This window comes from Morchella importuna, assembly GCF_003444635.1.
Source record: "Morchella importuna strain M04M26 chromosome Unknown Morimp01GS039, whole genome shotgun sequence".
Taxonomy (NCBI): Eukaryota; Fungi; Ascomycota; class Pezizomycetes; order Pezizales; family Morchellaceae; genus Morchella; species Morchella importuna.
The window spans coordinates 160964-179840 of NW_025763436.1; the positions used below are offsets into that span (position 1 = coordinate 160964).

General features: G+C 52.7%; 5 protein-coding genes across 5 annotated transcripts; 3 read left to right on the top strand and 2 right to left on the bottom strand.

The window, feature by feature from the left end:
• Positions 1–1367: 1367 nt before the first annotated feature.
• LAJ45_09813 (uncharacterized protein) lies at positions 1368–4197 on the bottom strand (the record flags this gene model as incomplete). The annotated part of the gene is made up of 4 exons (XM_046119352.1): positions 1368–1748; positions 1802–2107; positions 2337–3936; positions 3989–4197. The coding sequence occupies 4 exons, from the start codon at positions 4195–4197 to the stop codon at positions 1368–1370; spliced, it is 2496 nt and encodes an 831-aa protein (XP_045967427.1).
• A 1632-nt stretch (positions 4198–5829) lies between these two features.
• LAJ45_09814 (uncharacterized protein) lies at positions 5830–7491 on the bottom strand (the record flags this gene model as incomplete). Its single annotated transcript, XM_046119353.1, has 3 exons — positions 5830–5993; positions 6061–7363; positions 7462–7491. The coding sequence occupies 3 exons, from the start codon at positions 7489–7491 to the stop codon at positions 5830–5832; spliced, it is 1497 nt and encodes a 498-aa protein (XP_045967428.1).
• A 1959-nt stretch (positions 7492–9450) lies between these two features.
• Positions 9451–11725, top strand: LAJ45_09815 (uncharacterized protein; the record flags this gene model as incomplete). The annotated part of the gene is made up of 4 exons (XM_046119354.1): positions 9451–9477; positions 9575–9704; positions 9801–9866; positions 9933–11725. The coding sequence occupies 4 exons, from the start codon at positions 9451–9453 to the stop codon at positions 11723–11725; spliced, it is 2016 nt and encodes a 671-aa protein (XP_045967429.1).
• A 2681-nt stretch (positions 11726–14406) lies between these two features.
• On the top strand, positions 14407–15788 carry LAJ45_09816 (uncharacterized protein; the record flags this gene model as incomplete). The annotated part of the gene is made up of 5 exons (XM_046119355.1): positions 14407–14873; positions 14933–15001; positions 15070–15366; positions 15431–15659; positions 15735–15788. The coding sequence occupies 5 exons, from the start codon at positions 14407–14409 to the stop codon at positions 15786–15788; spliced, it is 1116 nt and encodes a 371-aa protein (XP_045967430.1).
• Positions 15789–16624: 836 nt separating this feature from the next.
• Positions 16625–18081, top strand: LAJ45_09817 (uncharacterized protein; the record flags this gene model as incomplete). Its single annotated transcript, XM_046119356.1, has 5 exons — positions 16625–16731; positions 16815–16888; positions 16968–17165; positions 17225–17232; positions 17305–18081. 5 exons carry the CDS (start codon positions 16625–16627, stop codon positions 18079–18081), a joined length of 1164 nt encoding a protein of 387 aa, XP_045967431.1.
• Between the last annotated feature and the right edge of the window lie 796 nt (positions 18082–18877).

Consider the following 18877-nt stretch of genomic DNA (forward strand, 5'->3'; position numbering starts at 1 on the left):
GATGGCTTGTAAGGGCTTATTTACTCGAATTATGTTAGTAGAGCCTATTATTGGTGGTGATCAATAGCATTGCTGAGTATCAGACATGGCGCATCACTCGGTCGCATAGTCCACCCACCAAAGGGTTAACCTAGCAGATCGAGCGAGCACCGAGAAGAGAGAACCCAAGAAATCCAATCCAACTCCCCCATTTCTAGCTCCTGCTACAAGGCATTCGTACACCCCGGGAGGCTCTGTTGCTTTCCCGGCTAGCTGCAAGTTATGCCATGAGCTGCCCGAGAGGACAGACAGAACTGTAAGCGCAAAAACCAACATTGCCTTTTTCTCTAGAGTGCTGGGACATGGGCCGGGGAAATGATCCATACAGCATCTTTTCAAAGAAGTATGCCCCCACTCGCCCGCCCGCGCGGGGATCTTCTACTTCTACTTCCACTTTCTACCCCTACCTCTATGCATGTCCTCCGTCCCTCCGCATATTACTTCGTCAATATGTTCATGCACATATTAGAGTACTGTCGTTGTATATTATGTAGTTAACTCCCTCTTCTCCTCCACTGCCTCCAACCCGGAACCTATCTTCGGTGCCGCGGTCACAGAATATCACTCGCACTCATACACACAAACTCCTCCAGCCGCGGTGTTTCGCCGGTTGATGTGCCGTGGGCTGGTTCCAAGTTCGTGTCTTTACTAAGTACTTGTGCTGCTGCTGGCGCGTGTCTGTTCATATCCATCTATCCCTCTTAAACTACTACATGTACTGCAACTACATGTACCTACTTACTGTTGCTACTACCACCATTTGCTGCTGATACTACTAATACAACCCAACCAAACAACAAACTAACCAACCAATCAACAAACAAACAGAGAAAAAGACAGCAAAATATTATATTACAAATACTAGTACTATCCCGTTCTGCCCCCATCCCGCCCCCGACCCGCCCCGACCTGATCATGAGCACATAACAAAGCGCTGCTGTAATTTCGAATGTTCAATGCTTCCCAATTCCAAACACAAGCAGGAAAAAAAAGACTAAAACGCCCATGACACCAAAAACAACGCACAACACAACGCAACACATACAAAAACAACGGAAAAGAGAAAGAAAAAAAAGAGGACATGAGAAAAGACCCTAACTAACAAGCTAACCAAGAAACAGTTGTGGGAACCTAGACAACCAGGCGATGATCGTGAAGCCTAGAACTTCTAAAGTCGCGGAATGGAGTGGGATGTAAGGAGGGTTTTTTTTTTTTTTTTTTTTTTTTTTGGGGGGGGGGGTTGCGAGGTGGCATTATGTAGACATGGTCTACTAGGTTCGGGTTTGGACTTGGACTTGGTTACAGCGATAGACCCGTGAAGGTTTAGTTTAGGCCGCCGGGGCATCTGGCTGTGTCTGCGGTTGCGGTTGGGTTTGGGTTTGGGTCTGTGTCTGCGGTTGCGTCTCTGGCTGTGCCTGTGCCTGTGCCTGTGCCTGTGCCTGTGCCTGTGCCTGTGCCTGTATCGGCGCCGGCGCCGGCGGTGCAGCCGCAACAGGAGCAGCCGTAGGGGCAACCACAGGCGCGACCACCGGAGCAGCCACAGGCACAACCATCGGCGCACCCCCATTACCACCACCACCACCACCACCACCACCACCAACCGCCCCGGGCACCAACCCGCCCATCTGCAACCCCATCCCTCCCCCCACCGCCACCGCCACACCCCCCATCTCCTCCACCCCCTTCACAACAATCGTATCCCCCACGACCTGCTGGGCGGCACGCTGCGCGTTCGTCTTCCACTTGATGCCGCACGCATTACACACGGTGACGTTCTCGCCGTCGATGTCCGCCTTTCGCCACAGCGATGTTTTGGAGGTTTTGCAGATTGTGCAGGACTTTGTGGGATCTGCGATGCGGCCCTTGCGGGAGCGCGGGGGCTTGGGGGGTTTGGGGTGGGGGCTGGGGGGTGGGTATGGGTTGTTGTTGTGGTGGTGGTGGTGGGTGGGGTTGTGGTGAGGTTGGTGGTGGTGGGGGTTGTGGTGGTGTGTGTGGTTGTGGGGGTGTTTGTGGTGGCGGTAGTGGTATTTGTAGTGGCAGCAGTGGTAGTGGGCTCTCGCGGTAATGCCTGGTGGTCACCCAAGAAACGCGTTTTAGCTATGACCGTGTTCTACTTTCAAAACGGGATTGAGAGACAGAGAGAAAAAAAGAGAAAAAAGAAAAATAATAAACCAGAAAAGTAGTAGTAGAGAAAAAAGTTATTTTTATTTTCGTGCCCCTTGTGAAAGAAAATAAAAATAAAAAAAAAAGGTAGATAAAAAAAAGATAATTTAACAAGAACTTTTTAAAGCACGAACCTTCTTCACATTTTTGACCCTTGGTCCACGCGGCGCCTCCCTCGCCTCCCCAGGCACCACCGGCGTGCTCGCGTCTCTCCTCACTCTACTCTCCCTCGCGCGGCCCGGCGGCGGCGGCGGTGGCAGCAACAGCGGCGCATCAAGTCTATCGGGGACCGCATCACCGGGCTCACGCCGCAGCCGGAACGCGAGGAAGCTGTCGTCCGCGCGCTTCAGTGTCGCCATGAGCTTCTTCATGTGCTCGCGTGTTGTGTCGGCGTCCTTGACGACGCGCTGGAGGATCTCGAGGTTGCGCGGGCTCGTTGATTCCAGGGTGATGGTGAGCGGCTGGTAGTATTCGTCGAGGTCGTCGATGGGCTTGCGCGTCACCATGAAGGAGGCGATGACCATCATGCCGTTCCTGGAGTACTCGAGGATCGAGTATTTCGGGAACATGAAGCGGTCGCCCTGGCTGTATGGGTCGGTGAACTCGAAAACTATGGCGGTGATCTCCTGTTTTGGCGGCTGCGGGAAGGGCTTCGGCTTCGGGGGTGCCACCTGCTGCGGGCGTGGAGCTTGGTGGGCCTGCTGGTACTGGGGGCGTGGGTGTTGCACCATGTATGATGGATGGGGGTGCTGCTGCTGGTTGTGAGGATGCTGCATGTGCTGTTGATGCTGGAGATGTTGAGGGTGTTGGAGGTGCTGGAGATGCTGTGGTTGCTGGTGCGGGTGAGGGTGCATTTGCTGGGGGGGTTGAGGTCTGACAAGCCCTTGCGCAGGAGCAATTGGTCGGGCTACCGGTACAAGTGGTTGTGGAGTCAATGCATCGATATGGCCCTGGAATATCTTCAATTGTTCTTGGGTCGCCTTCCCGGAGGCGACGATCCTCATGAGAGCCTTCAGCTCGGGATCTTCGGCGGCCCGGATTGCCAGAGACTGGATAACGGGATCGGGCCGAGGTGGTCCTGGCTGCTGCGGGTGTGGGGGCTGTTGGGGGTGATATTGCGGGTGCTGCGGGTGTTGTGGATGTTGCGGGTGTTGCAGATGTTGAGGGTGCTGTTGGTGTTGTTGTTGATGCTGCGGGTGCTGTTGCAGGTGCTGCTGCTGCTGCTGCTGTGGAGTAAGGTGCATCGGGCGCTGGGCCGGAGCCTGAGCCGGCACATAGTGCTGTGGAGCAGCAGCAACATGTCCTTGGGTAGCCGGCTGCTGATGCGGTATCGCTGGCGTCTGCACTTGCTGCTGTACCGGCTGCGCAGTCCCCGGAAACGGGGCTCCCTGCTGTACCCCATTAACCGACTGCATCTGCTGTGGCTGCGGCTGTCTCTGCAGAGTTTGCGGTTGCGGTTGTGGTTGCGGCTGCGGCGGAGCAGGAGTGGGGGCAGGAGGTGCGGGCGGGGCTTTGACGGGCTCGAGAACGCCGAAAAGCTTGATCTCGAACTTGTGCGGCTTGCAGCTCAGCGTGGCACTCCCGAGCCTGGTCATGCAGTCCTTCCCCGGGTTCTTCTCCATCTCGACGGGGTCGAGCCGGCGTGACTTGAGCGGCTTGATCCAGAACTTTTCGAAGATGTCGCCGTCGACCCATTTGCGGCGTGAGCGTTCGAGCGACTCTTGCATGACTCGACTGGTACAAGTTAGTCAAAACCCACCAAGAAGCAGTAACAGTGAAAACGCACCTCTCGGCCACACTCTTGTACTCCTTCAACGGCAGCTCCTTCTCCTGCCGTACTGGCAGCACCGGCAACGGTCCATCCCTTGCAAACGTTGTCGGCACATCATGGGCGACCTCAGGCGTCGCACCAGCAGTGGTTGGAGGGCTTGGGCTGCGACGTTTTGCAGAGGTTGTCTCTCTGACGGCCATGTAGCGTTTCCGTTTTTCCACCATTGCTTCGGGGACGGGGTGTCATCCACCGCGGCGGCCTGAATTGAATTTGGGGGTCGGTGGGTGATAGATAGACGCGCCGTGGGGGAGGGGGGGAGAATTGTTGTTCGTGGAGGGGAAGGAACGAAGGAGAGAACGAATGAATGCAAGTGTGAGTGAAGGCGTGAGGTCACGTGTCAGGGCAATATGCTTGTGCTACCGTGGACGGGTGCTAAGACTGTAAATTGGGTTAGTGGCGGTTTGTGGGTTAGGGCTACGAACCCACGAGAAAATGAGCTCTACTGCAGAAGAGAGCGCTGAAGAAGCGTCATTCGGGGGTGCAAGTATGAGAAAACACGACTGCATCAGGAAATGGGCAGAGTTCCCCTCCTACTTTAGGCCGTAGTTCCAGCGAAAAGACTGGCCTCCGAACAGCCCGTTATCTGGCAGTCGAAATTCAGGCGGCAGGCGCAACAGCTCTACACAACCAACACCGTCTATACCTACGAGCCTATATACATTTCTCCAAAAAGTAGAATATTATCATCTGTATACTTTACGTAATAGTTGATCGATGATGCCCACTCTCATGGAATTCCCTTGTGGCAGTCAGTTAATTCCAGCTCCTGAGCCTAGCATGCCATTCATATGAGTGCATACACGCACATACGCAGTCATGATTTTAGAAGAGACCTTGTGTGGTGACATCCGTCGATAGATATCTACCCCCTCAACGAGTATAATCCACAATCATGAAAGATCACTCGCGCCAAGACACCGTCTGTCTTCGTGTTTTAGCTGCTAGCGGCCTATATATGCACAAGTCGACTACAGCGTGCGATAAGAACATAAAGTCGATATGAACGGGGACTAATACTAGTGCCTACTCAGCTCATAGTAAATAAATAACGGTTCGCTATCGTCTAGGTAGAAAATTAATATTGGGGTGTAAAATCAACCAAATCAGCTCACCCACCACGCCGTGAATGAGCCCCGCACCACAAGCTTTCAAAAACGCACCTAGTACTCTGGTGGTCACGTATTCTGATTACTAGTACCATGCCATGCCCAAGGCGCGGATGTGGTGAGTGTGCGGGAGCGCCAAGCCTAGCCTCACCAAAGGTTAAAGGTTTGCGGCTCATAATATTGCTGGAGTAAAAGACTCCGCACCTCCCAATGACCCAGTGGCATTGGGGTACGGTTCCCGAGGTAGTTTAACCGGGTGGTCCCAGCCCAGGTTCAGCTTACTTCCTGGGCAGGAGAGTTATACAAGACCTAATGGCTTATAAAACTTATCCTGGGCCACCAGGTTTTTTTTGTTTTTTGAGCGTTTTTTATTTTATTTTATTTATTTCTTGATTATGCTTTGCACTGGTGGTTGGTGGCCTACATTGTGCTGCGAGTTGTGCTTTGGATTATGTGGTTATGGGTATCATTCAAGTGTTCAGTAGCCTTCAATGTGGGGAGATACAGCTGGATAAATAAGTAGCGTTGTGCGGACAAAACCATGCTGCCATCACCAGTGCCAATGATAATCTTTACCCACACACACCGCCCACCAAAATCGAGATCAAAATCGTTACCAGAAAAAAGAGAAGAAAAAAACCCATCAATTGGGATCCTACTAAAAAACATAAAACTAAGAAGCAAACCTAACTAGCCCTGCAGGTTTCCCACGCCACCAAAGGTAATACTCTTGATGACCGTGTACTCATCAATCCCGTACTTGCTACCCTCTCTCCCAAAGCCACTCTCCTTGATACCCCCGAAAGGCGCAGCAGTATCACTGATAATTCCTGTATTGACACCCACCATGCCGACTATTCATTCATCATTAGCACAAGCTACCATTTCCAGAGAGAGGGGGAGCGAGGGGGAGCGACAAACCTTCAAGTGCCTCCGCGACCCTCCAAATACGCCCAATATCACTACTGAAGAAATACCCGGCAAGCCCAACCTCCGTATCATTAGCCAGCTCCACCACCTCCTTCTCCGTCTTAAACCTGAACACGCCGGCCACAGGCCCGAACGTCTCCTCGCTCGCGATCCTCATATCACCCGTCAACCCCTTCAGCACCGTGGGCTCGAAGAAGTTCGGCCCCAACTGACTCACCCCGCCGCCCACCACCGCCTCCGCGCCCTTTTCCACCGCATCATCGACATGCTCGCGCGCCTTGCCTACCGCACGGTCATGGATCAACGGCCCATGTGTATTCTCGCCGTCGAACCCGCTGCCCACCTTGAAGGCACGCACCTTCTCTACCAGCTTCGCCACAAACTCGTCGTGGATGGCGTCCTGAACATAGATGCGGTTCGCACATACGCACGTCTGCCCCGACGAGCGGAACTTGCACCCGATCGCGCCCGCCACCGCCGCATCCACATTCGCATCGTCAAACACAATAAACGGCGCATTCCCGCCCAGCTCGAACGACAGCTTCTTCAGCGTCCCCGCGCACTGCTTCATCAGCAGCTTCCCGACCGGCGTCGACCCCGTGAACGACAACTTCTTGACCACAGGGTTAACACACAGCTCCTCGCCCACGGCCGCCGTGTTCGCCGACGCCGTGACAATGTTCACCACCCCCTTCGGCATCCCCGCGCGCACCGCCAGCTCCGCCAGCGCCAGCGACGTCAGCGGCGTCTCCGCGGGAGCCTTCGCAACCACCGTGCAGCCGGCTGCGATGGCGGGCCCGATCTTGCGCGTGATCATGGCCGCGGGGAAGTTCCAAGGGGTGATGAGCGCGCAGACGCCGACGGGCTGGCGGATGGTGACGACGCGGTTGCCGCGCACGGAGGAGGGGATGGTGTCGCCGTAGAGGCGGGGTGCCTCTTCGCTGAACCATTCGAGGAAGGAGGCAGCGTAGGCGACTTCGCCGCGGGCGTCGGCCGTGGGCTTGCCGTTCTCGAGGGTGATGAGCGTGGCGAGGTCGTCGGCGTTGGCAATGATTTGGTCGTACCAGGCGCGCAGGAGGCGGGCGCGCTCGCGTGGGAGGGTGTGGCGGAAGGTTTGGAGGGCGGTGTGGGCGGCGGTGATGGCTGTGCGGGTTTCGGCGGCGGTGAGGTCGGGGATGGTGGCGATTGGGGTGTTGGTGGCGGGGTCGGTGACGGTGAAGGTGGTGAAGGAGGGAGAGGTGATGAATTGGCCGTTGATGAAGGCCGCTTCTTTTAGGAGGGAGGGGTCTTTAAGCTGTGGTACAAGTTAGCTAACTATGAACTATGGACCGACTAGAGTATGCTCTGTCTTACAGGTCATTGGATGTGTGGGTGATGTTCTGATATACTTACTTTAGGGACATTGTGTGTAGAGAGAGACATCTTGAGAATTGGGTGAGGATTTGGCTGAAATAAGGGGCGGAGAACTCTGGGACGAGTAAAGAGCCGTAACATCACTGATATATATGGTAGATTTAGGAGCTTGAGGTTGTGGCAATTATTAACGGCTAGATAAGAGCTATAGGAGGCCTCTAGATGCGGGGAAACAGCAATTGTGGAGTCCCGGTGATAACAGTAGCACCGCAGGGTCAGGTCAGTAAGGTGTGAAAGTAAAGCGGAGCTGAGGTTGTGTTGGTGGTGGTGATGCCTCGGGAATACCTATTACGACATCGTGCAGCTCCCCACCATGCAATGATCATCGTGCAAGATGGCTGCTTTTGCCGAGGTACAGCATGGTTCTGGCGGGGGGTTAAGCAGTGATACCCGGTGGAGGTGAGTACGAATTGCTTGATAATCATCGAGTGGGAAGTGAGGCCTTAAGTACTCGAGAGGAAGCAATTCGTAGAAGAGGAGTGCCATTGAGGTGTCTACCCCACGCTTCTGTGTTTTGATGGAGGTGGGGGCGGGGTGCCAATGATCGCTATGACAGCTACTACATGTAGTACCGTAAGCTCCAAGCATGTGCCGTGTCCAAGTCTGGTACATGTACTTGTCTTGTTTCTGCTCTTTCAATCGAAATAATCCGAGGACCAAGGAGAGAGCTGTATCCGCGGTGGGACACCGGTCGTGAAGCTTGGAACACCGGCCAGTGCCATGTGAATATCGTAGCTCAGTCTCTCAAAGCTACATCTACCCTCCGTACACTTCTTTGCTTCCACTCATTGCCGTGGAATTGAGCAGTAGAGCACTAAACCCATCGACTCTGAGTGATCCATAAGGCAAGAAGAAGGCTGGGAAGCTTTACGCTCGCCCTTAAATACCACTCAACCTCAAATACCACTCAACCTCAAATACCACTCAACCTCAAATACCACTCAACCTCAAATACCACTCAACCTCAAATACCACTCAACCTCAAATACCACTCAACCTCAAATACCACTCAACCTCAAATACCACTCAACCTCAAATACCACTCAACCTCAAATACCACTCAACCTCCAGTAGCCGTATTTCTTGGCAAAGTGGACACTGCTCCAAAGAAGGTTTGGGAGGCCTTGGTGCTAGCAGCGGTAGAGAATGTTGCTGAAACAGCTCTCTTCTAGACCTTTGACGTTGATGTAAGAGCTGGACAAAGCTTTTGACTCACGTCCAGCTTGAGCTAGCGAAGACAGTGCCTTTAGGTCTCCCGTTGATGACTAATCGCTGTGAAAATGCTCCGCAACTCCGGCCGACAAGGTCGACGGTAAAGTCGCCGACCGAATAGCAAGAGTTGCCATTCCACCAATTCTATGCGGGGTACCATGGACGTGAATGGTGGGAGGAGTCCTTCTTCCCCCAAGCCGTGTTTCGAGGGCCTGTTTCCCGAAACATCCAGAAACGTTGTGCCCCACTGCCCACCGAGTGACAACCCGTGATTACTAGCAACAAGGGAAATCCATGGCTGTTATTGGTCGGAACGGAGAACAAACAATTCGAAGCCCAGGCATCAGAGCCATGTTTTCTGCAGGCTCTTGCCACAGCATGAAGCAAAAACTTACATTTTCCCCTCTGTGGATCTCTCCCCCCCGCATGACCGGGGGCAGCGGTGTGTGGCGCGTGCCGTAGATTCCAGTGGATTCTGTCAGCACCGTTGTTGATTCCTCTTTCGGTTTCGGCTCACACAAAAAAAAGTTGGGCGAAATTTTTTCGCTGCAACCAGAACCGACCCGAGTAGGGAAAAAAAAAAAGTTCATAAGGTCATCAACCCGCTCCTCATCTCTCACAAGCAACACCCCCCCCCAATCACTACCACACATCATCTCTCCCACGATCATCATCGTTGGTTAATTTCTTTCTCTGTTCATTCTTGACGGAAGGCCCTTTTGTTGTTTCAGTTCTTCTCTAAATACCACTGTCATAATGGTTCTTTCAAGAATTGCCCGTGTTGTAAGTATTTCGTCACCACCCGCTTGCTGACTGACGTCGGTGGGGTATAATGGTCTATATCGTCAACCACAACGCTGACTGAGGCTTGCTCTCACAGGCTCCCCGGGCTGCCCCTTCATTGAGGTCGTTTGTCAGGCCTAATGTCACTCGCCCTACACTATCCGCCTTCTCGCGGTTCAACTCCTCTGAACCCAAGGTTCAGGGTCAGGTTATCGGTATTGATTTGGGTGAGTTTTACACTTCTGAGGAATTGCAATTTGATCGCAAAATTCAATTCTAGATAATTGCAATTGGTTTCATTTTGACTGACATTGAATCCTTAGGTACAACCAACTCTGCCGTCTCCGTAATGGAGGGAAAGGTTCCCCGCGTCATTGAGAACGCCGAGGGTGAGAATTTTTTCTTCCCGCGCTCCACTCCGTCTTACCCGAAAAATTGCTAACCGACTCCCGAAGGTGCCCGTACCACCCCCTCAGTTGTCGCTTTCACTCAGGACGGCGAGCGTCTCGTTGGTATCGCGGCCAAGCGTCAGGCTGTTGTCAACCCCGAGAACACCCTCTTCGCCACCAAGCGTCTCATCGGTCGTAAGTTTACCGATCCTGAGGTCCAGAAGGATATCGCCCAGGTCCCCTTCAAGATTGTCCAGCACACCAACGGGGATGCCTGGGTTGAGGCCCGTGGCCAGAAGTACTCTCCTTCGCAGATTGGAGGTTTCATCTTGCAAAAGATGAAGGAGACCGCCGAGGCCTATCTCAGCAAGCCCGTCAAGAACGCCGTCGTCACTGTTCCCGCTTACTTCAACGACTCCCAGCGTCAGGCTACCAAGGATGCCGGTCAGATTGCTGGATTGAACGTTCTCCGTGTCGTCAACGAGCCCACTGCTGCCGCTCTTGCCTACGGTCTTGAGAAGGATGCTGACCGTATTGTTGCCGTCTTCGATCTTGGTGGTGGTACTTTCGATGTCTCCATTCTTGAGATCCAGAAGGGTGTGTTCGAGGTCAAGTCCACCAACGGTGACACCCATCTCGGTGGTGAGGACTTTGACATTACCCTTGTTCGCCACCTTGTCCAGCAGTTCAAGAAAGAGTCTGGCATTGATCTTTCTGGCGACCGCATGGCCATTCAGCGTATCCGTGAGGCAGCTGAGAAGGCCAAGATGGAACTCTCATCTGCTCTCCAGACCGATATCAACCTTCCTTTCATCACTGCTGATGCCTCCGGCCCCAAGCACATCAACCAGAAGCTCACCCGCGCCCAGTTCGAGGCTCTCGTCGACCCTCTCATCCAGAAGACCATCGAGCCTTCCCGCAAGGCTCTTAAGGATGCTGGCCTCAAGGCTTCCGAGATCCAGGAGGTTATCCTTGTCGGTGGTATGACCCGTATGCCCAAGGTTGCCGAGACCGTCAAGAGCGTTTTCGGACGTGACCCCGCCAAGTCTGTCAACCCCGACGAGGCCGTCTCCATCGGTGCCGCCATCCAGGGAGGTGTCCTCGCCGGTGAGGTCATGGACGTTTTGTTGCTCGACGTTACCCCCTTGTCTCTCGGTATCGAGACCCTCGGTGGTGTCTTCACCCGTCTGATCAACCGCAACACCACCATCCCCACCAAGAAGTCCCAGGTCTTCTCCACCGCCGCCGACTTCCAGACCGCCGTCGAGATCAAGGTCTACCAGGGAGAGCGTGAGCTCGTCCGCGACAACAAGCTCCTCGGAAACTTCCAGCTTGTCGGAATCCCCCCTGCCCACCGTGGTGTCCCCCAGATTGAGGTCACCTTCGACATTGACGCCGATTCCATCGTCCACGTTTCCGCAAAGGACAAGGCCACCAACAAGGACCAGTCCATCACCATTGCCTCCGGCTCTGGTCTCTCAGACTCTGAGATCCAGACCATGATTGACGATGCCGAGCGTTACCAGGCCGCCGACAAGGACCGCAAGGACGCCATTGAGGCTGCCAACCGCGCTGACTCTGTCGTTAACGACACTGAGAAGGCCCTCAAGGAGTTTGAGGACAAGCTTGACAAGTCTGAGGCCTCTACCATCAAGGAGAAGATCACTTCCCTCAGGGAGTTGGTTGCCAAGGCCCAGTCCGGTGAGGGTGGTGTCACCGCTGAGGAGCTCAAGGCCCAGACCGATGCCGTTCAGACCGCGTCTTTGACCCTCTTCGACAAGATGCACCGTGCCAGATCTGAGCAGCAGAACGCTCCCCCCGCCGATGAGGCCAAGCCTGAGGGCGAGAAGAAGGAGTAAATGTAGGCGCTTCAGGAGCATAAAGAAAAAAAAATTATTATCTGGAAATGAAGATATGTCTGGGAGCAATAATGTGAAGAGGAAAGAAAAAAAGGGTTTTGCTATTTAGATATATCTTTTTTGCATATTTCTATCTTCTCCCCGGGATGTCTTCACTTTCCTTTCTTTCTGTGTATGTATTTTTCTGTTTTTTTTCTTTTCTTTTTTATCTATGGGATTCTTGTCTTTTTTTTACTTTCCTTATGGTGTCGGGTTACGCATTACTAACTACTTACTTTGCTGTTCATAACAATTTACCTCCCGCTCTTCTCTTCTCTTTTTCTTCCTTACTTTGCGCTTTTTTTATCGCTGCGTGTGTGGTGCAGTGGTGGTGATGGGGTGCTTTTTTTTCCTGTGTATAAAAGCTGTGATCTATCTCCGCTCTAATGGTGTGTAAATATTTATAGCGTTATTTTTTGTCCGCAATTGTGTGAGATGTGATGTGTGCGAGTGATGTGCTGTGCACCAACTGGTCTATGCCGCGGCTGCGGGAGGAGAGGAGCGAGGCGCGTAGAAAAGAGGCAGAGTCTTTGCTGGCAATTACCCTACGTGGAATGAACGCTTTTTCGGCGCCGAATCAGCCTTTCTTCACGACCCCTCTGTATAATCTAGGGTCGTCTGCTGCAAGAGCCAGAGTCATTTCTTCTCTTCTCTCGTGTCAATGAAAACGGTGCCATCGATCCTTCTTGGAGATCGCAATACCCAGCATGTAGGTACATAAATCCTTAAACCATGCCACTCTACATAATGCAGCGTTTGACATTCGTAACTGAGCCTTCCCTTCAATCTGTGTTTCTGCTTCTAAGGCCATGTCTCCAATTACTTCCTCTGGCCAATAAATAAATCCGCTGTAGAATAGAGTTTGTTAACTGTTCCGATCTCGGACGTTCTGGGCATGGGGGCAGGTTAGCTGAATACATGTATCTACTGTATGTAGGTGTTAGAACACGTTACAATTAACAGCTACATGTACATATGGTGGGATTCGGTGAAGCATATAAGATTCTATAAAGTTAGGCTGCGGCACCCATTTGATCTTCCCTACAGACAGGACCCTTGATATATAGCGAGACCTCGCCTGGAAGCATCTATATAGATATAGATACACAGTTCCAATTCGAAAAAGCCAGCGTTCTCCCAGTAAATTAACGGAGGTTGGGCAGCACAGCATGGGGCAGCATAGCATGGTACATGCCCGCCCCCTTTGCTTCGGCCGAGTCACAGAGAAGGAAGGATAGGAAAATACTAGAAATCTTCGGCTTCACGTTTATATCACAGTGCAGTAGGGAACTCAGACGGACAGAACCAACACATTTTTATATTAGTTAAGAAAATATATTATAAATTAAACCCCCATCAATTATCTATCAACACTAGTCCCCCCGCACTTACAATACACTGCGCAGACGTACATGGGGGGAGGCATACTTACCTTACCATGCGGGTCGGGTCTGAAGTCACTGCGAAATACTAAAAACACCAGTCAGTTCTTTGTCCCCAACAGAGAATGATGGCGGTGATAGGAATATAAAGTGGGGTAAGAAGGGGGCGTTGCTCAGATGGCCGTTCAATTGCTTAACCAGTTATAAAGTCTTCAAGTTTGATCATGAAAATTTTGATGTTTCTCCTCATAGCAGCAGGCAGCGGTGTTTGCGGGTATATTGTGCGGGGGGTAGCGAGGGGGGGGGGGGGGGGGTTGATGTATAAACGCGAAATAAAAGGGGTTAACGCTTACCTTCTACCTTCACAGTCCTCTCCCCTAAAACCCCACCGTCCGTCAGTATCAAACCCCCCCCATCTCCACTCCCCGCGCGCAAAACGGAGACACCCGAATAAGAGCCCGTCGCGCGCAGGCCCAACGCCAGCAGAGCAGCGAATAACCACACACTGGACAGCGCCAAATAGTCTCGGTCCCAACGCTGGTAACAGTGGATCCCACCAGGACAGAGACAGCCGAGTAAGCGTCAGAGCCCGGGGGGACCAGCGTTGGGTAAACATGCGGGCGAGATAACCCTGGCGAGTAACCGACCCGAGACTGGCTGCCAGGTGCCGCGTTGGGGGTGTCGTGAAGATGGGGGAGGGGGATTACCGTGGGAGCATAGTGGGGGTGTTTGGTGATGATGGGGGATGGTGGTGGTTGGTGATGATGGGGGATGGTGGTGGTGGTTGATGATGGTGGGTTGTGGTGTGGTTGTGGGCGATGGTTGGCAGTCCTGCAAGTTGAAAACCTGGTCACGGCTTGGCGCGCCAAGCCGTGGCCACAACAGACGATACCAATGATCGCTGCAGCAACTCGACACGCCCACGGTTATCACTCCACAGAGCTCTATTAATAGGTAATTGAATAAATCAATGAATTGTCAAAATGATGATTGATTTAGAAGACATGAATTAAAAACTTCCTTGGATTAGGAGTCGATCATTTTATTCCTATCCGTCAACTTAAGCAAGGCTCCAAATAAACTTCCTACCAATTGTGTTAACCCTCGCCCGTATTCGGTGCGAGCCGCTGCTGCATTGCATACGACATAGATAGCTCAGATACCTGTCTAGGCGGCAGTCCTGGAGCTCTTTCCCAGCTCTCTCGCCAACCCCACCTCTACAACTATCCCCACCCCCCCCCCCCCCCAAAACCACCCACCATGGAAGACGCAGAAGAAGACGGCTACGGCAGCGAAGCCTGGGGCGAGATCGACTACAACGACCTCATCGCCGTCGCCGACGAAGTCGAGAAAAAAGCCACACCCACCAAGCCGCCAGCACCCACACCCGCACCAAAAACACCAGCATCAGCATCAGCTCAGCAGCTATGGTTCACAGACGACGATTTTGATGACTTTGACGATGATGACATGCTCAGTGCCGCGGTGCCCAGTATCGCAATCTCGGACGAGGTGGAGGTTGTGGATCTGACGAGCTCGGTGGAGACGCTGAGGGCTAACACACCGCCGCTGAGGGCTGACACACCGCCGCTGAGGGCTGACACACCGCCGCTGAGGGCTGACACACCGCCGCTGAGGGCTGACACACCGCCGCCATTGCCGAAATGGCGGGTGGAGAGCCCAAGCCCGAGCTCGAGGGCGAGGCCGCCGGGCGTTGCGTCGAATGCGTAAGCTCTGCTCTGTACAAAGCTCTGGAGAACTTGGCTAACCATCCATTCCCTTATAGCCCACAGACCCCGCAGCAGAATAGAGCAAATGTCGTAAAACGGAAGCCTTCAAATCCCCACCTCGACAGGTATCCCCCCAACCCCCCAACCCCCACCCTCCAACCTCCCGATCATCCACACAAGCTAACCCCCGCAGTGAGAACCGCGGCCGCCGCAGAGTCGAGTACTCAGGCACGATCTTCCCGCGCTTCACCCTTGCCTACGAGGATGACCTCGCCTCCGCCGTGACCGTCGCCGAGTTCTCGCTGCGCCTCATGGAGGTACTCACCAGCGTGCTGCGCGAGTTCCTGATCGCAAACGCCGCCGCGTACCCGCTGGGCTGGCGGCAGATGAAGGCCGACGAGATCAACCGCATGGTGGGGCACCGCAAGGCCGACGTGCTGTTCAAGGGCTGGGACTTTCTCGCGCTGGCGAACATTGTTATGGCACACAGGTTTCGTCCCCCTGGTGCTGCTGCTGGGTGTTGTGAGGAGCTAGGCTAACGGTGTGCGCGATAGTCGCTCTTTACCGGCGTTTGTGAAGAACCCGATGGGTGTGGTGGAGCGGCTGAGGGTGCTGAAGACGACGATGAGGTGGACGTTTGCGCATTCGTCACTGCAGGAGGAGGAGAGGAAGCATCCGATGGAGATGAGCCTGTGGGCGATTAATACGCTGTTTTTGATTGAGAACTTGGGTGTCTCGATGGAGTATGCGGGGAGGGTCATTGCGCTGCATCAGGGACTTTGGGTATGTTGACTGTGAGGAAGGAAGGAAGGGGTGCTTGAAGAAGAAGGGAGGGGTTGCTGATCTCTCTTGTGATAGTCCCGCGCGAGGCAGCCATCGCCGCCGCCATATGTGTCGCAGGATGTAATCTAGGGCGAGGCTTGGGTATGTTGGCCTCTTTACTATCGTGGTGCTTCTCCAATTAATTCGGACCGGTAGAGCTGGTGTTGACGGGGTAGATTTAGCGGATACATATTTCTCACGCATTTGATATGCTACAAAATAGGGTTCTCATTTTCACGCCGGATATGCCATTGGCTGTTTTCACTAAATAGTATGTAGTATTGTTAGTAGTGGCTGGGGGTCCAGCAGATATGCTTTGACATGTAGTACTGTAACGAGTTTTATGTATTTCATAGTGTCGTCTCTCATATTGTTCTTTTTTTCTTTTCTTTTTTCTTTTCTTTTTTCTTTTCCAACATCTGTATTATTACTACTACTTCCTCATGTACTTTTCTTTTGGACATCTTTCTTGTACGGGTCGGTGGGAATCTGGAATCTGGAAATCTGGAATACAAAATAATATATATGTTACAAATCAGTACCTACAAAAATTTCACTAACTACACATCTCAATTACTCAACCCCAAACCCAAAAGGAAACCGGCCACGACAAATACGCATTCCAAATGAGGGGTATTGCCAAAAACCTACCACTCATACATAACCCTCCCTGTCCAGCGAGAGACAGATTATGATACCTTCCCCATTCACGCTTAGTTGCCGTCCCCCATGTCACCATCCTATCGCTATCGAGCTGATTCGAGCACCACCGCCGCCAAGACTTGTCTACCTTGCCGGAGGTATATAAATCTCCGAAAGCTCCACGACACTGTCTTTTTCAGGCCGCGCGCACACGACCTTTTTCCAATTTCAATCACCACAATTTTTTTTTTAAAAAGAGAGGAAATAGAAGAGAGGAGAGAGAGATGGTGATGAACCCGCTAATAAAGAAGGCCTACTGGTCGCTGGCGGCGATGGGGGCACTGTATTTTGTGTTTTTGGGCTGCTTGGCGAATCCGTGGGTGCAGCGCAAGTATGTTTTTAATTTTCCGCTCTTGTGTTATTTTACTGTTATTCGGAAAGCTTTATGTGTGCTGATTGGGTGCGTGTGGACAGTGCGATCTATATGAACCTCCTCAAAGTCACCTGGCGCCAGGACCTTACGAAGCCGGAGGAGTTTGGGTTTGCTAGTACGTTTGTTCACTCTTTCTACTAGCTATAGTGAGGGCTTGGTCTGGTTATTTACATATTGGCTGTGGGAATATCTAGAGAATCAAGTCACGCCGTTCTTCCTGGACACGCCGGACGGTGAGAAGATCTTTGCGTGGCATGTGCTGCCGCTGGGACTGTACAAGGCGCACCGCGACGACCTGGTCAAGCAGCCAGATGGTATCCCGGAAAATGTGTTGCAGTCGGAGGGGATTAAGTTGTTGATGAGCGATCCGGAGGCGAGGTTGATTATTCATTGTATGTGTTTGTTCTTTGCATGGTTTGTTTGCGTGGGGTTTTGCTAACTGGAACAACAGTCCATGGGGTACGTAGCGAGACTTGATACTTATACCACCGGTACCTACCTAGATATAGCCACTGACATCTATCTCTTCAGAATGCCGGTACTGTCGGCGCTACCTGGCGCCCTACCTACCTCCGCTCCCTCTCCGCCGCCGACCCCTCCAAGATCCACATCCTGACCATCGATTACCGAGGCTTCGGTCTCTCCAGCGGCACTCCCTCTGAGCACGGCCTCATCACCGACGGCCTCACCGCCGTCCACTGGGCGCTCGACACCCTCGGGCTCCCGCCGTCCCACGTCGCGCTCGTCGGCCAGTCACTCGGCACAGCCGTCACCTTCGGCGTCGCCGAGAGCCTGATCACGCAACCCCGCCCCGTCGAGCTCGGCGCCATTATTACCATCGCAGCGTTCACGAATATCAAGGAGCTGGTCGTTACGTATGCCATTGGTGGGGTGGTGCCGATCTTGTCACCGCTGCGGCCATACCCGTTTCTGCAGAAGCTGTTTTCGGGATTTATCGTGGAGCGCTGGGAGAGCGATGAGCGTGTCAAGACACTGGTTAAGCAGAGTAAAAAGCTAAAGCTGATCCTGCTGCATGCGTATAACGACTTTGATATCCCATGGTCACACTGTGACCGACTATTTTATGTTGCAGCCAACGCGACGGGGGAGGAGGCGCTGAGCTGGACGGAGGTGCAGAGGGTGAAAGAGAGGACGGACTATGGTGTTGAGAGCTATCAGCACAGGTGGCCGGGGGCGAAGAGTGGTGGGAACGAGATTGAGCAGTGGGTGGTTACGTGGGGCGGCCATAATCAGGTCGTGACGAGTGCGGGGACGTCGGTCATTGTGGCAAAGGCGTTGGGGCTATAGAGGTCCCATATGTAGCCGATAGATGTGTTTTCAGTGCTTCTTCTTCTTTCTGCTCGTTTTTTCGTTGTTTGGGGTTGGGGTTGTGTGGTAGAGGTTCTGTCGAAGCCGATACCCTGCTATATGTAGTTGGTGCGAAACGTAACCGGGTGATGTTCTGTGATGCCGTGTTATCCATGGCTGTAAGGTAGAGCAAACAAGGAATAGTGTCTAGAGCATGATAGAAACTCCCCGGTGATGAAAGTATCCTGCGGGGCTAGGTAGTCGCCAAAGGAATCTCATGGGACTCTCAGCGTCCGACTCGAGGCTAGGGTTAGGGATGATACAATCCTAACTAGTGCTAATTATATAAATATCAACAGAAATCATTGTTTTTGGAAAACTGAGGCAATAATCTGTAACGTTTTAGACCGGGTACTGTGTCAGACATAGAAGAGTGTCAATCCCATACAAATTTGTATGGGGATTTCTGTTGCCAAAGCTATCTCCACCATCTCTTGAGATATTTACTGCCAGATTTTTAACAAATGAATTCCATTTAAAAGCACACGGATTAGGATTGTTTCCAGATGGATTATCCTCTATTATGGTGTTATGGGGTCTTCTTTCTTTTTGGGGGCTTTGTGTCTGGTTTTGGTGCCGTTGCCATGCGACACACTTCTAGGTCTGACACAGTACTGGGTCGAAAACGTTGGTGGCGATTTCCCAAGAATTGTTCGTTTATATCTCCCGTTAGGGGATGCAATATATTCCCTTGATCACACCATGCTTGACCACAACCCTGGCTGGGCCTTCGCAT